The 16,087-nt window shown below is 35.2% G+C and overlaps 3 protein-coding genes across 3 annotated transcripts; 1 reads left to right on the top strand and 2 right to left on the bottom strand.

Moving 5' to 3' along the window:
- The first annotated feature begins 154 nt into the window (after positions 1 to 154).
- On the top strand, positions 155 to 2,614 carry LOC120331291 (ectoderm-neural cortex protein 1-like). Its single transcript, XM_039398363.2, has one exon. The coding sequence runs from the start codon at positions 324 to 326 to the stop codon at positions 1,959 to 1,961; it is 1,638 nt and encodes a 545-aa protein (XP_039254297.2). The 5' UTR covers positions 155 to 323; the 3' UTR covers positions 1,962 to 2,614.
- Positions 2,615 to 2,894: 280 nt separating this feature from the next.
- Positions 2,895 to 5,923, bottom strand: LOC120330871 (uncharacterized). Its single transcript, XM_039397836.2, has 2 exons — positions 4,165 to 5,923; positions 2,895 to 3,720 (listed from the first exon to the last, which is right to left on the bottom strand). The coding sequence occupies exons 1-2, from the start codon at positions 4,317 to 4,319 to the stop codon at positions 3,480 to 3,482; spliced, it is 396 nt and encodes a 131-aa protein (XP_039253770.2). The 5' UTR covers positions 4,320 to 5,923; the 3' UTR covers positions 2,895 to 3,479.
- A 312-nt stretch (positions 5,924 to 6,235) lies between these two features.
- Positions 6,236 to 13,809, bottom strand: LOC120330869 (calcium homeostasis modulator protein 6-like). The gene is made up of 9 exons (XM_039397835.2): positions 13,627 to 13,809; positions 12,186 to 12,310; positions 11,784 to 11,874; positions 10,181 to 10,311; positions 9,538 to 9,644; positions 8,515 to 8,694; positions 7,958 to 8,099; positions 7,327 to 7,480; positions 6,236 to 7,008 (listed from the first exon to the last, which is right to left on the bottom strand). The coding sequence occupies exons 1-9, from the start codon at positions 13,649 to 13,651 to the stop codon at positions 6,467 to 6,469; spliced, it is 1,497 nt and encodes a 498-aa protein (XP_039253769.1). The 5' UTR covers positions 13,652 to 13,809; the 3' UTR covers positions 6,236 to 6,466.
- Between the last annotated feature and the right edge of the window lie 2,278 nt (positions 13,810 to 16,087).

Raw genomic sequence — 16,087 nt, 5'->3', positions numbered from 1 at the left:
TCGTATAGATCGCTAGTTATATCATAAAACAGATCATTAATCTAATGATTACTGATATGTGCGTTGCCTAATTAATTTTTTCCCCGAAGTGATTACATTACATTATTCAACATTACTATCTGCCTATTTGTAGATTGTGTTAACTATATTTGCTGCAAATGTGATACCTTATTTTGATAATTCTGATCTTATGGAGGGTATGATAACACAAGTCAAGTTTCTACAAAACTGTAATTCGATATATAAACAATATTTTAGTATCGCTTCCGATATATATATCAAGATATGTATACATTCCATATAATTTTAGTAGATAAATAGAAATGGACGAGAGTCGAACACAATTGCAATCGAGTCACACCGTTGCTCTGTTGATAAATTTGAAAAGAATGAAGGAAAAAAAACTTTTGTGTGATTTTACTATAAGGTGTAGAGGACAATCCTTTTACGTACACAAAATAGTGTTAGCTGCTTCAACTAGATACTTTGAAGAAATGTTCATGGAAGAAAGTGGAATAGATAACAAAATCGTCATGATGAATAAGTTGCACGTGGAAGCGGTTCAACAGTGCATAGATTATATGTACAGCAGCGTTGCCAACATCACTTTGGATAATGTTGAAAATGTTTTGCATGCATCTGACTTCATGCAGTTGAACGGACTAAGCGAACTCTGTTTCAAGTTTTTAAAACGTACCATATCGTCAATTGAAATATACCACATTGCTATGTTTTTGGTAAAAACATATGGAGGAAAATATGGCGAAACATTTTTTGAAGACTTCGCTATGGATGCTACAGAGCGTATTATTGTCACTGAATCATTTTTAAACTCAAATCAGGAAGATCTCACGAGGTTATTAGGAACTATACCATTGAATATAGAAAATGCAAATGTCATCAAATGCAGGGCGTTGTTCGAATGGTTGAAATTTGAGAAACATCGCATGAAGTTATTGCCAACATTGATCACAAACGCATGTATATCATTGCAACCGCGTAAAGTTGTTATTGATACAGGTGTGGCTGAGTTAATGAATGAATTAGGTACTTTTTCGCAGAAAGAAAATGATGATACAAGTTTGAATGGCGCTAAATCAATGAAAACCAATGTGGTAAAAACCGAATTCTCAAACACATCCGGACATGCCCCCAAATTGGAAACTCAGATTGCTATTCTAAACAAACCTTCTGGCTTCGTAGAAATATTTCATCCTAAATGGGGTACGTATGTAAAACTTTGCAAAGTCAGCAAAAGCGTTGACGTCAAGTTGACTTCTATTTGTGGAAATCTATGCATGTTAAAAGAAAGATCTTTATTTATCTGGAATGGACAAACATGGAAAAATTCAGTTCATTTGCAACGAAAACCAAATCGCTGGTCGCAATTTCTGAGCTTCCAAGACTGCGTTTACATCATTGACAAATTTCAAACGTGTTGGTATAACCCTAAAAACGAACAGTTGGTAGAAAACATTGATGGTTGTCTTTTAGGCGATGGGTTTTGTGCCACAGCTTCGGATAATTTAATTTATGCAATGGGCGGTTGGGATACTGGCAAAGTCGCTACACGCTTTGACCCATTAACTGATACTTGGTCATCGATTGCACCCATGAATATGCGCCGTTCTTGGGGAACTGCCGTCATTCTTAATGAAAACGTTTACGTTATCGGGGGAAAGTCATCAGCTTTTGGAAAAAATCAGAAATCAGTGGAACGCTACGATACAGATACAAATACATGGACAAAATCTGGTAACATATCACGCGGCCGATCTCACTCTAGCTCGTGCGTAGTGGGTGATACCGTATATGTATTCGGAGGAGAGATCGCGAATGAAGGTGAAATTGACGACAACAAATCAGATTTATGGGAACCTGTTGTTACTTGTGATAAATATCACGGAAAAGTATCAGTATGCCTTTACAATTCAACAAATATTGCTCACAATGACAAATAGGATTAATTTCGCTTCAAAGTTTTACACGCATTAATTACAATTTTTGCCATCATTACGTAATTCTTTTTTTCCTGCACTTTTAAGTGCCAATGAAAAAGTGTGTAATCATGCGATAACCGGATTTCTTCGACGGCGCTGGAGTTTAATTGATTAGCTATGACATGTAATTAATATCATCAATACAGCAGATCACACCAATATGAATCTAGTCACACTTCAGGTTTAAAATTATGCGAACATAACAAAATTTCTGTGTATTTTATAATTTGCTATAATTTATCGTTCGAGCATTCATATCTGGTGATATTACTATAGATAGTTAGAGCTGTCGGACTATTACAGTAAACTTAAGTTAAAATATCATTTATTCCACTCTTTATTAGCGAAAAAGTTGTGTTATATACAATTCATTCTTCCTAAATCAGCCATGCCCAACAAAAATAAAAAACGGCTCCCACTTCTATCTTGACTACAAATATTGAAAGCGCTTGGCAGAGTATAATTGAGGGGGCAATTTACCAACGCAATCCTAAGTTTCTTTATTATATCTAATAGGTTTTATTTTAAAGAATTATTTATTAGCATATTCTTTGAAAGGCTCAGGATGAGGCTGAATTGTGATGTACACTTGATTTGACTGAACTGTTGATGTACATGAGTGAAATTATTTGATATAAATAAGAAGCCATAAACCAATACAATATAGAAATGTGTGTCACGTGACTGTTGTTCGACCGTCAGCATCAGAGAATAGCCTTAGAAAACTATCGGGACACTCGTTTCATTTGCATGAAACCGCTAAGCCAATGGTTCCTAACACCACGTTCTGATAGTTTACTTCATTTTAATCTACACGTCAAATATAAACAAGTGCGACGTAGTGTAACTGCTCTACTAAATTGACCCACAGTAGAAGTATGCACGAAATATAAGTAACTTGGTTCACAAAATTATTGAAAGCTCAATTTTTTACAATACGCATTTCATCATAAATAAAAACTGGTAATATTCGACATGTATCGAGTAAGCGAAGCATCGCAGTCAACCTGAGTAATTTCTCAATTTTGATCAAGCAATTGATGACTAATGATTTCAACTTGAAACATTTTTTTGCTTAGACATTCCGAAATATCATTTGGCCAATTGGTACTTATTATAGCGGAAAATTTCATACATCCGTTTATAACGGAAGCTTGTTTGATCACAGTTAGTTGTAGATATAATTACACCGGTACTCCCGAAGTATGTGAACCAAGATGGCGGACACGGAACGTAGTATATGTATACCAGGTTAGGTTTAGGCCATAATTTCAGGTACAAATACTACGGGAGTCACTTGACTAGTCCCCGAACTGCTATCTTGGTTCACATACTCCGTTGGTACCATTACACCAATGACAATATGCATTTCATATAACAAACTTTGTAATGCACAGTATAAATTGTTGAACTACTGCCAATGTCACAGGATTTTTTATTTTATTTCTGCTGATGTCTAATGAGTATAATCCACATAGCTTATTCGCCATCGTCGTATGATTCTACACTGTCGAGTGATATTTCGGACAATGGAGCAAGGTATCCGTTTGTTGAGATGTAAGAAGAACTTCTTTGAACAGCAATGGAATGATTACCAGCTTGTTCAATCACTTCATGTAAATTATTCATTCCAATATTTTCTTGATTGGGTGGAAAAGCTGGATTCATTACAGGATAGACGGGAAGCATAACTCTTGGTGCAACGATGTTTCGTCGTCGCCTTGAATAATAAATAGTACAATTGTTGAGTAAAATAATATTGCAAAATAAGAAAGAAAACTTGGAAATGAATTAAAAAGTTGAAACTAGGATGATACTGTTTAGGATACCACGTTTGAATTTTTGGGAAAGCTGATTACATTTTTTTTTTCAAATTTTGAATGATGTGATAATTTTCTTCAAGTTACAAATTTGTAAATAGGCGATAATTAGACGAAAACGATTATAGATTTTAATAAGCTTTTATACTCGTTCAGCGTAGTACGTGCTGTCAATGTGAAGTGAGAAATTCCTGGTGCCCAATGCTACCGCGACCCCGTGTCCATATGTTATTTTGTTCATTCTAATTTTTGGTTTAAACAGACTTTCGAAGTGAAACAGTACAACAAAGAAAAGTACAGCTGATAAGTAAATCAATACCATAAACAATCTTTCTAATTTTTACCTGTTTCCGAGAGCATCCTGGACAGAGACTAAAAAAAGAAATCCTGCGGAAAATAGTAAGATTCCACTGCCAATGAGTGAAACAATTATAGTGATATTCCATACTGAGACTTCTGATGGACCGGTTAAAGAAGTGTGGTTTACATTGGAGTTCATTTTGTCTGTGGGCAATAAAATGAATCCTGTTACAATGTTGGTCACTGTAAACACGAAATTAACGTTATTCTATAGCGCATAGCCTTTTACTACTCCATACCACATGATACAAAATTATTCAGTAGAAAACCCCTTTGATGACATATTATAACACAAAAACGGAAGACAGAATAAATCAAGATGAGCCCAGAAAAAGAATTCAAAGTATGAAAATTAAAACTATTCTTAAGATACATTTCCTTTTGATCTAATAGAATTTTGAAAGCTATTCGTTACGTAGTTTAAAATAAAATGATTTTTGTTTCCACGACAACAACATTTGAAACCACAACAAAAATCTAGCAAAACGATCTATTCGTGTTGTGTTGAGAATTTTTTTTATGTCATTAAATTCTGCCTATCCCGAATGCCAGAACTGAACACTTTAGCTTACGTCTATATACGAATAAACAGGCCTACTTTTTTCTAACATGGAAGGTGATGGAAACAAGTTTCTAGAGCCACTGTTTCTATTTCTACATAAATATGATTACGGACATGGGGCAGAATGGACTATTTTTGCCAGTACCCACACACTTGATGGATGAAATTGTTTGTGAGGAAACACCACATGAATGCGCTGGTGGTACAATCTTAGACGATTCGTACCGTTTCAGAAAAAGATTGGTTCGTGATCACAGAAGGAAAAGTCATGGCGAATTATGTCAAATCTGTTCTCTCTCTACGCCCTCATTTTGGAGTGAGAGCTGTAAAAAGTTCAGTTTGTAGTTTTTACAGGTTACATAATATGCTATCCGAATCCTGATGCCTTCACCTGCTATATATATATATATATGCCCTTTTCAGTATTAATGCACTAATTCTGACTTGGTATGCTATGCTTTCTCATAAACTACATAATGCTATTGTCCAAGAATATGCAAATCTCTAATTGATTTCTTACTAAAAATATTAAATGAACTCTGGTCTAACAGAGCTCTATAAAATTTTTCATAATATCACTGATATCTTAGTTTAGGGTGGTGGCAAAATAATATTCCTAACACATTAGTGAAAATAAAGAAAGAGGACATCACTTGTAATTGAACGCCATTTGCATATTTCACGACATGCTTATTTGCAAACAACCTCATGTATGCGTGCAGTATTTTATACGTATAAACGACTCGTTAGAAAATAGATTCTTTACTATCTTGTGGGCGTGGGGCTCAAACATGAAAACGTTGTTCCATTTCAATCATTGAGTCGGCAAAATATTACAGATGTTTTGTATTCCAAAATCAGGAATGAAACATCGAATGTCACTTTTAAATAGTTGGTTTTTCAGTTCAGTTAATTCTGTCAAAAATTTACTAAAAACAAAAAATCCCCCCCAGTTTGCGTTTATTTCTCTAACTTCCAATTAAAATGCATTTTGAAATATTCTAATTTTTACTGTAAAACAATCATTATAAAGATGCCATGATCACTTGACTACCTAAAATTTCTGACGCTTCATTTTCACAATATACAAAATGTCCACAATTCAAATTACGCTGCTTGCAAACTATGTCTAGGTTTTGTAAAGAGGACGTTTGGGCCTGTTCCTTACCATCAAGTTTAGGCCAACTATGATTTCCATATTCTGTTTGTTCAAAACTGAATCATCTCTATAACATTTATTGTTTTGTTAGAAAACAATGGAAACTTTCCCTAAATGCTGAGACAGCGGTCATCCACCAACGTATATTCAATTTAAAGGCATTTCCTGATACATTGCCGATGTATTTTATTTTTTCTATATTATATGCTAGCTTGCATTTTACGTTTCAATGCTGCTTCCTTCCGCATTTTACCATTTTCAGAAAATTATAAATTTATCAGGATTAAAACATCACGTCTATTCTCAATGCAATATATAAATCAAAGCGACCGAACACTCCAAAATTGAAAATTTAATTCGTAAAACACATTTTTGTCCAGTGTCTTTAACAAATAAACTTTTATTTTCATTTCTTCCATATGAAATCATTGTTGCTACCAACAACGATTCAAAAGTTTGTTAGTACATCAATGAATATGAGGGTGAAATATTATTAACCTGCATCATTCTAACTGCCTCACACTGGCAGTTGGGCAGTTTAATGTGGCACCTTCGCGGCATTTAATCATGTGAGAAGCGGTTGGGAGTCATTTTCATCACTTCCTTCAGCTTGGAAATCGTTATCTCCGTTCATTTCTACATCGTCATGAGCATTTAGGTTTTCCATCGATTGCCTGGCAAAGTCTGCTTGTTCGACAATGTTGGCTTCTTTGATTGGGTCTTCTTCCAGATTTGCCACTGGAGGCAATAAAGAGCTTCGGTCTTGAACGTTGGCTTCCATAATGGGATCATTTTCAATTCCTTCTGCAAGATTTTGATCATCTCTTGCCGGTACAGGTGGGGCATTATCTACATCCTGATTTGGTTGCTGCTGCTCGACTACAGATGCATGTGTTCCTTCGTGCATTTCAACAGGTTTACGAGGCTGCTGAATGACGGTGCGGTTACGTCCAGTCGCCATGGCTACCATAGGTATGGCAGCAGGAGCTGGACCTCTACTCGTTTGTACTGTAGCAGGTGGTTTATTTGTGGCAGATAGAGGTGGAGCGGTTGTCCCAGCGCTCAACTTGCCTGGGGTTGGCCACTTCGAACCAGCAGTTGTTGCAGCTAAAATGGAAAAAATTTTAAGGGTATACTTTCAGTGAGTAGTGGGTACTCAAATAAGTTACATTTGTTCACTATTTATAGATATATTTCATATCAATCAATTTGAAGAAAAATTTAAAATCTCAAAATAATTTATGGCTAATTTTATATTTTATCAGGATGATATCATATTGATCACCTTCGCCATTTCAATTACCTGGCGCCAATTGGTAGATATTTTTCCTAATTATGAGACATAGATTCTGTAGAGCACACCAGCAATGTAACATACTTGGCAGTACATCAGTAACAGATATCGTAGAATTCAATACAACTTACGTTTCTTTTTCTTGATCAAACTTGACAAATGGTGCTTCTTTTTTGCAGAATCAGTGACGATATCATCTTGAGCCAGCTCCAACGCGACAAGTTCTTTATTGACAAACTTATGCATTGGACTGTAGATAGGACGTCCACGCTTGCTTCTCATGACCTGGAATACATTGATTTGATACATATATATTATACTACATTGAAAAGTACTTCCGTAGTGTGTGTAACAGGCCATGGTTAAGCCAAAATTTTATTCCGATTTTCCCTATTTTAGTTCTATTACGAGTTTGGGGTCTGTCTGTGTTAGCCAAGTAAATATACCCCCTGCCCATAGGTTTCAGTCCTTTCACACAACTTGATGTAAAGTAGGCAAAATTAGTTACCTCCATATTGATATACACACTTCTGGAGCGTCCATTTAAATACCCAAAACAAGTTTAAAAATAATTATTTCAAAAATCGAGATATATATGCTTTAGTATTATCGCCAATGATTAGGGATGTAACTGGAGCGTCCATTTAAATACCCAAAACAAGTTTAAAAATAATTATTTCAAAAATCGAGATATATATGCTTTAGTATTATCGCCAATGATTAGGGATGTAATTGGAGTTGAAAACAACAATCTTGTTTTACTTTATCATTGATGGACGCAATTTGATCCCATTCCTCCTTGCTTCTAGGTTTGCTGAAGAACTGATCAACAACAATTTTCGCCTGAGCTTTTGCTTTTGTATCCAAACCTTCTTCAAACAGAGACATTTCATTCGCTCGGTATCTAGATAAGAAACGAGCGTTTAATCAATGTTTGGCAGCTCTGGTAAAAAGATATTTCAGTAAGACTAACAAGGCAGGCGTATATTCAGTTAAACATAGTACAGCGTTCGTCAAATGTGTTTTTACTTGGCCTTACATGTTTTATATTAAACATTTTGCATTGCAATCTCATAGCTTGATAGCCATCAATTACCTAATTTACGATGAGGTTTTATTTATTTATAAAAAGATGTAAAAGCTATATATACCGAAACTAATTAAACTATATGGAAAACCACGGACTCTTGCCGGTCTACCGTTCCTGGCCCAACCTCACAGCAAATCATCAAAAATGTTACGAATTGCGGTTGATTACCTACGTATATCCTAAAATTCAAATATTTTGAATGATGCAATAATTCAGTATAGAAACCTACTTATCGATGTATTTTCCTTGCTCGTATGAATATTTCGATAAGCATCTAAATACGAACATGAAGAACACACCAAGCATCAGAGCCCATGTCAAAAACCACCAACCAACAATGTGACTATAAGCTCGAAGATCTCGAGCAATACTCTCGGATACACTGCGGTCGAATGGAACAGGTTTTGCTCTGTTGAACAGAAGAGAAAGGATGTTAGAAAACAATGCGTAGAAAAATGGAAAGCCGTAAATAAACGTTAGTAAAAATAGTTTTATTTAACAATAACACGATAAAATTGACTTATATGCCTTTTATACATAATGTAAGTACAAAGCTTAAAATGGGAATCAACGCAATAGTAAACCCACCCGTGCTGTTGTGGGCTGTCACAACATTAATCTTAGACCAAATACTTTTGAAAATTGGAAATAATTGACGGTATGTATACCTAATTGTGCAACGAAATATTCGCTTCACTTATTTCTATGGAACAGTAAGCGAGCGAATCGTTAGTGTATTGCGATGGTTCCATTACATTTGAACCTACGTACATTTGAACCCACGACAATTGCACCTGCATACTATTGCACCTATGGTATTTTTTTTTGTTTTACGGATATTTGAACCCATACTAACCCTATACCCATGGGTTTTAGCACCCGCATATAGATTGAACCCGCGGATATACACATGGGTTCAAATGTACGGTCACCTATTGCGATAAGTACGGGATGGTTTTGTACCAAAATTGAAAATTACTAAATTTCGTCAATAGATATACAAAAGTTGAATAAGCTACGTTTAAAAACCTGACTTGTATTTGACAAAAACACGGATAAATATATATATAATATGCTGATTAAAAAAATAAAATCGAGTAAAAGAAATAATACACTGTTTGTCGAAAAGTACCGTTAGCCATATGAATATAGCTTGGAAGCGATATAATCTATTTTGAGCATATTCAATTATTCGTAGCTTTGCTACAAAATTTAACAATAGTTATGACGAGCCAAAGTAGCCTATACTTACTTAAAGTAACAGGGCGGGGGTATGGTGGTGTTCGGAGCAAGACTGAATTTTTCTTCTACTCCGGGATCATCCGGTCTAGGCCAAGCTGCACAAGCGTAGTAATCACCCTACAATATAGTTTGAATTAATGTTGTGTAAAATATAATGAATATATATTATCTTGCGATAGGCAATTGTCTACAGAGGAATGTTTATAACTTTAACTATAAGGCTTCAACGGCACCATCAGATGTCATATTCGGAAACACAACATAGTCAGATCCGTACAGTTGCTAACTGAAAAGTTTTGACTTATACTGAAGTTTTATGCCAAGAACATCCAATTTGCTTTGGTGTACCGTTAATTTCAAACCGTCACAGCCGTGAAGAGTTGGTCACATGTTCAAACAGCTAAAATGTGAGATCAACACTATTCAATTTATTTTATTTTACATGACAACATTTTTCAACATACGAATCAATTCGCAAGTATTTCATTCGTTCATAGTAAACATTTTTTCATATTCCCACGCGTTGCTCATCGAAATTTAAACGAAGCAACTGGAAAAAATATCCTATGCTACTTTAGAATCTCCAAATAAGAAATAAATGAACAGGGAATAATGCCAAGAAAGTACGTGAAAGTGATTTGTTCTACACTGACCTTCAGAAACGATATGACGATCCATGTTGCCGGTGCTAGAATTGCTTTCATCGTTATATTTAGAAAAATAAACATAAAATGGAAAACTCGTTTACATCCTTTTCCAACGCCTTGAGTCCGATTACACATCCCTGAAAAGAAATAAAATTTGCTAACTTCCTATTGTGAATATTATATTTATTGGACAATATTGTTTAACTAATTCACCCCGATAAGGACCACGAAAAGCGGGCACTGATTTAGGATAGGATAGGATTTACATATTTATCCCGGGGGAGAGGAAAGCCGATAAGACGGCTTATCCATATGGCGAACCACGGCCTCTCGTCCGGTTACCATTCCAAGTCGGGTATGGGATTAGTTTTTTACTGTATTGTTTGTTTTCGGAAGCATGGACTTGGTGGTGGAGAAAGCCGTAACTGACCAGCGGTTACGTGAACCACCCAACGACGGCGAGGAGTCCAGCAATCCTCTCGCACATAACCATCCCTGCATGGGATTCGAACCTGCGAACCCACGCGGAGTAGTTAGAGGTGCGGTGGCGAGCGTATTCCTAACGCTTAGCCCGTTGAGCCACACCGCCGCGCCGATGATAAAAATGAGTAACTCTAATTATGAAAGAACGGAAACATATCGTGGAAGAATCACTCTGCAACGACGTTTAACCACATGAAATGCGTGGGTTATTAGTTTGATAACATCACACGCAGCGATAATTTCCTACTTAAAGGTATGGACTTTCCCTGCTTGTATTGAGGATAAAAATCTGTGGTAATATTAACACGATACGTGAAATGCCGTACTCAGCTATTCGGCACTGAACAATTTGAAAATTTCTGTTATTTTCAGAACTTAATCTGAACTATATTTTATGTGCGGCGTTTGATGTACTGTAAAGCGTATTATGCGCTTTCGTCAGTTTTGTACAAATATTAATATTGCAATAAATTATTTAACAAATGGAATACATATATATATATTGCTGTATGTTTTCCGATATCGACTATGATGTAAGTGTATAGATTATTTTTGATTTAACGACAAACGGAGAAAAAAACGTAATAGAAATCACTGCATCGCCAGGTAGATTGTCGTACACGTTTCCAACCCATCCGGGCCATCTCGAATACGAAATATTTAAGGAATGGCTAGAAACCGAATTATCGACAGTTGTGGAGTATTTCGACGACTCTATGAATATTTCTCACATAATTTGGGCCTTGTAGTTTAGCAAATTTCTTTAATGTTCAACGAAGCGTGAAGATTCTTTGTGTTGCAATAAAAGTTCCCAACATTTCAGCGATTGGTGTATTTGTCAAATTCTTTCGGTTTTACAATCGAGACAAACCCACTGTTATTTATATTCGACTACTTGTCCCAAACTTGTCAATAGCAGGCGATATTTTTGCATAGACTAGATTACAGAAAGGAAACTCCATGTAGCATTGACTGAGAACCTTTTCCGAAGCATTGATAAATATGAAGGCTAAATATAGATTGCAGCCTATCCACATAAAAGATTCTAGTACTTCTAGTATGTTGATGATAAAACTGCATGATTCAACAAACTATTTACTGGCTTTTCATTTCATGGAAAACTCACCCGTTGTTAACCTCCATGTTCTTCTATTGACAACGTACCCAACGACCAACAGGATTGCAGCTGGTCCCCAGATGAATGTGGCACCGTAAATCTGGGAAAATTAGAAACTATTAGCTCCATATGAATACATGGGGATCTCAAGAGCCGAATTCAAAAATGTGCTCCACATCGGGTTCAAAATTATCGATCAATTGCATAATATAGAACGCCTCTTGCAAACTTAATTATGGCTCTATATGTCATTAAAACGCCATCAGAAAATTTCCGTTTTGTTGGAACATGGACGTGCGTGACGACCACTGCCAACATCTTTCAATGTTTTTTAAATGTTATTCTACTGTATATTTTCAACCAATGCTTTAGCGTGTATTGCACAATTCCCAGATAAAAAAAAATTCTTACCTCATTCATGGGACGACTACATGGACAGAAAAAGAAAATGAATTTCATCAATTCCTCAGAACCAATTGTTATTCCAACAATTCCAAAGTTTTGGATCGAACCTTTGTTGTTCGCTCCAAACTTTCCTGTGTAATAAATATAAATTATTCGATTTTGAAAATGGAAGATATTCATATATATACGTATTTATTTATATATTTCCGAGGATATGGTCTTGTGAAACTAAACTTTTTTTCTATATCCAGACTTCAAACTTACTTTCGAATCAAATTTATATCAGTAATCCATTTACTGCTGAAAATGGGATCGATTTGAATGGACTGCTAAGTGTTGATAGAGTGAAGACTATGTACATTTTAATTTCAGCGAAATAATGAGGCAACGTCACAATTATCGTGTAACATAATTCCAATAACTGCCCCTATATTTTGATAAGTGCTAATATGGTTTTTAGATCTCGAGTTCTACTTTAACGTATTGTATCACCATGAAATTACCAAAAATATGTGTGCTTATAACGACCCAATTTAAAGATTTTGTGATTGTAAGGTGTTGTAGGGCGCCATGAGAACTGAGAGAAGCCATTCAAACAATTTATAAGCGGGCAACCACGACTAATATACCATGTCAATATTGCAGAAAACCTCATATTTGGTATTGGTCTTTCCTCATCAAATTTTCTTTTTGCTATGAAATTATACTATAGTATATCAGTCACTGTAAATATAGCTAATTATGTATATATATGAAAAAATGTCAATGGCCAATGAGAAAACCATTACTATACATGCTATGCTTGCCATTTTGGGGTTCATTTTTATTTAAAATTAATACAGTATTTAATAATAACAATGCTAACAAGTTTTGGCATATTTAAAAGTCGTGGCCATGATTATCTTTAATCGCATAATAATTCGTTTCCCGAGGCGGAAACGACAACCGGTAAGTGGTTTTATTTTCGGTGTTAATAACAGGGTTTTCCATCAGCCTAAACTTCTTAATTATAGTTCGACTTGACATTGAATCGTTTGTGTTTAGATATTTCTCAATTGAACTACAATATGAGCCTTTATTGAGCATGAAGTACAAACATTGCGTGTCGAAAATCGTGCACCATAATGCGTAATATTCGCTTTCGTCAAATGAATTCTATAATTTAACGAAAGTTTATAAGTTTATACAGCAATGAATACCATGCATCAGTAATCATCCGTTTTGGATGTATCGATGTGATCAAGGCGTGGTCAAATCCTAATACAAGATTATTTACTTCACTGGGCGCAACGCTAGAGTTTCAAAAATAGTATTCAAAAAGTTAACGGGGCTTGCTGACAAAAAATTAATAGACGACGCTATCACATATTTGCAACTGTTATGTTAAAGTGTTATTCAAATTCTCGAAGGAAACTAAAAGAATACATAGATAAAATAAAAAACATACCAAACGCAGCAAAAAGCTGAGCCATAGTGGAGGAGCCTTCTTATGACGACCGGCGCACTTGACGTTACAAATCTACACAATATAGTAGCTAAAATATGTAAATAAAAAACTTTTATCTTTTAGGCTTATGACAACTATGCAGTATAAAACTACACTGTCCTTTGTTTGAACCTCTCAAATGCTGGTCTAACCGCAAACACGGCTACTATTATAGTAACTTCGACATTGCCCGAAGTCGGTATCGGTGTAATTGTACCTGCGGAATCTATGCAAATCCTCGCCTTGGGGTATTATTTTCGATCAATTTTGACCAGAAAAATGAAGCGTTCTAGTTAATGGGATGAGAATTTCACTTTGTATTACTCAGGGTGTTCAAAACATCATAATACGTAAATTCTGCCACGATCTAATGGTTGAAAATGCTTCTCTCGCAACACATTGCATATACCCGAGTATGACTGACCTATTTATATTGACACAAGCTGGGAGCTGAACATTGTGAATGGCTGTAGACTAAAATGCGGTAAAAAACCCAACTTATCATTGTTTACGAAGGTATGCACAAATAATACGACAGATCCCTATAATAAAGGACACGGCACAGTTTGTCTTAACGGTTGAATGAATCACTGAACCGCATTTTACATACATCACTGGTAATAGTTGAGAACCGCAAATTGTGACTTCAACAACAACTGTAGTGCAATAGTTTAGCGAAATATCTTTCACTTTTGAATTTTGACTTAACGCGCGCTCCAAACATTCTTACTTCACTGGGCTTTCGTACCCTTGCATTATGTCAGAAACGATGGCTACTGTGTGTTGAATCACGCCTACAAACATTCCAAATTTCACGTGTAATACATTTGTAAATAGAAAACATTGTTCACTAATGAAAATCGTAAACTGAAAAAAAAATTATGCCGTAAAATATCTATCTTGACTTTATTTGTAATATCCAATAGAAACTAGATAAATTATTTCACGATACTGAATCATTTTGGAAACTTGTTTATGTTGTTATTGCTAAATTTGACGCATTAGGCAGAAACCTTTTCTTCGTAGCCTAGTTTTCAACTGAATAGTATTTCTTAAAAACAATTTGTGCAATTAAAAATTCAAGACTATCTCTTCACTCTAATACAACAGTAAATAATAAAGACATAAATATTAAAAGTATTACGATAATAAATACAAGTACCTATCGTTACCTACGGCTAATTTACACAATTCAATTCAGACTATGATGACACATTTTTATAAACGAAAGCATTGTCAGACAAACAATATTGAAATATTTACGAGTTACGTGTAGCAACATGTTTGTAGTAAAGCTGCCATTATTAGTGTTTTTTCGTGAAAATGGCTCAAACCACCCTGATGCGAAGTTAACATCACAATGCCCATAAACAGAGTCTTATTCATATTCATAATTGTCTCATCAACTTACAAGACCGCTTGGGGTTTATTAATGTGGGAAATTGAGCATGAAGTATACAAACTTCTAACATCTATTTTCATAAATTATGTACTCCTATGTTACACTACATACATCATCTAATTGAATACTCTTAGTTTCATTTTAAGCTGACTGTGTCTTATTCTAAACTTTGTTATCCTATGTTATTCTCATAACGTTCACTTCTAGTTTGCAAGTTGTTTACCTTCGCCGGATCATTTAGCATGAATCATTTTTTGTGTCACAAATTTTCTAAGTAGGCTATTCTAATTCAAACTGTCTTGAAGTTTTCATCAATCTATTTGAAACTGCCTCGTTTTTCTATATTTTTTTACAGTGATTTCTCTGAAACCGGGAGTCTTGGGATCCATATCGTAAAATCTATGTGAAGGAGTACTTGATGCATTTTGTATATGAATCTGAAAGTCAGCAACGATGTCTCTCGTCTCGTCAGGGAAACGCTGAACTAACCTGGTAACGGACAAGCAAACCAAACAATATATATATGACTACTAGGATTTCGAATCCGAATATGACAATCTTTACAATATGTTATTTGAAGGTCTTTCAGCTTCACTTATTTTCTATACAAATGTCAAAATTCACCAGACCGAAGCGATTCGTAAAATAAAAGCTACGTGACTTAGATACGATAACTGAAAAGCCATTCGTCCACAGGTAGCAAAATATATATATTCAACACCATCAAGCACATTTGATCAGCATATAATTTGATTTTTGGGAGTATGTATATATAATATAAAAGAGTGACAAGAAGTTACTGTCTAAAATGCACAATGCCTGTTTAGAAAAAAAAAAGTTGGCTAAAAACAACTTTTAGGCTTTAATTGTATCGTGTACTCGAGACGAAGAAATGTCAAACTGTAATGATGAAATGTGGTTGCGCGTGATTCAAAACAAGGCATCTGAAAAGCCTGAAGCGTTACAATTGTGTATTAGTATTTATTTACGGTGTAACCAATGCTCTGTCGATGCCTGGCT

This window comes from Styela clava, chromosome 6 (assembly GCF_964204865.1).
Source record: "Styela clava chromosome 6, kaStyClav1.hap1.2, whole genome shotgun sequence".
In the NCBI taxonomy this organism is placed as follows: Eukaryota; Metazoa; Chordata; class Ascidiacea; order Stolidobranchia; family Styelidae; genus Styela; species Styela clava.
The sequence above is the reverse complement of the archived record's forward strand: the minus strand, read 5'-3'. Positions and strand labels throughout refer to the sequence as shown.

Bases quoted from the DNA above. Each gene is read 5' to 3' on its own strand.
- LOC120331291 (XM_039398363.2), top strand. From the start codon at position 324: ATGGACGAGAGTCGAACACAATTGCAATCGAGTCACACCGTTGCTCTG.
- LOC120330871 (XM_039397836.2), bottom strand. From the start codon at position 4,319: ATGAACTCCAATGTAAACCACACTTCTTTAACCGGTCCATCAGAAGTC. The intron at 3,721-4,164 runs GTAAAAATTAGA...TTATTATTCAAG, and splicing joins CAGGATGCTCTCGGAAACAG to GCGACGACGAAACATCGTTG.
- LOC120330869 (XM_039397835.2), bottom strand. From the start codon at position 13,651: ATGGCTCAGCTTTTTGCTGCGTTTG. The intron at 9,645-10,180 runs GTCAGTGTAGAA...ACTATATTGTAG, and splicing joins TCGTCATATCGTTTCTGAAG to GGTGATTACTACGCTTGTGC. The intron at 7,481-7,957 runs GTAAAACAAGAT...AATGTATTCCAG, and splicing joins TTGCGTCCATCAATGATAAA to GTCATGAGAAGCAAGCGTGG.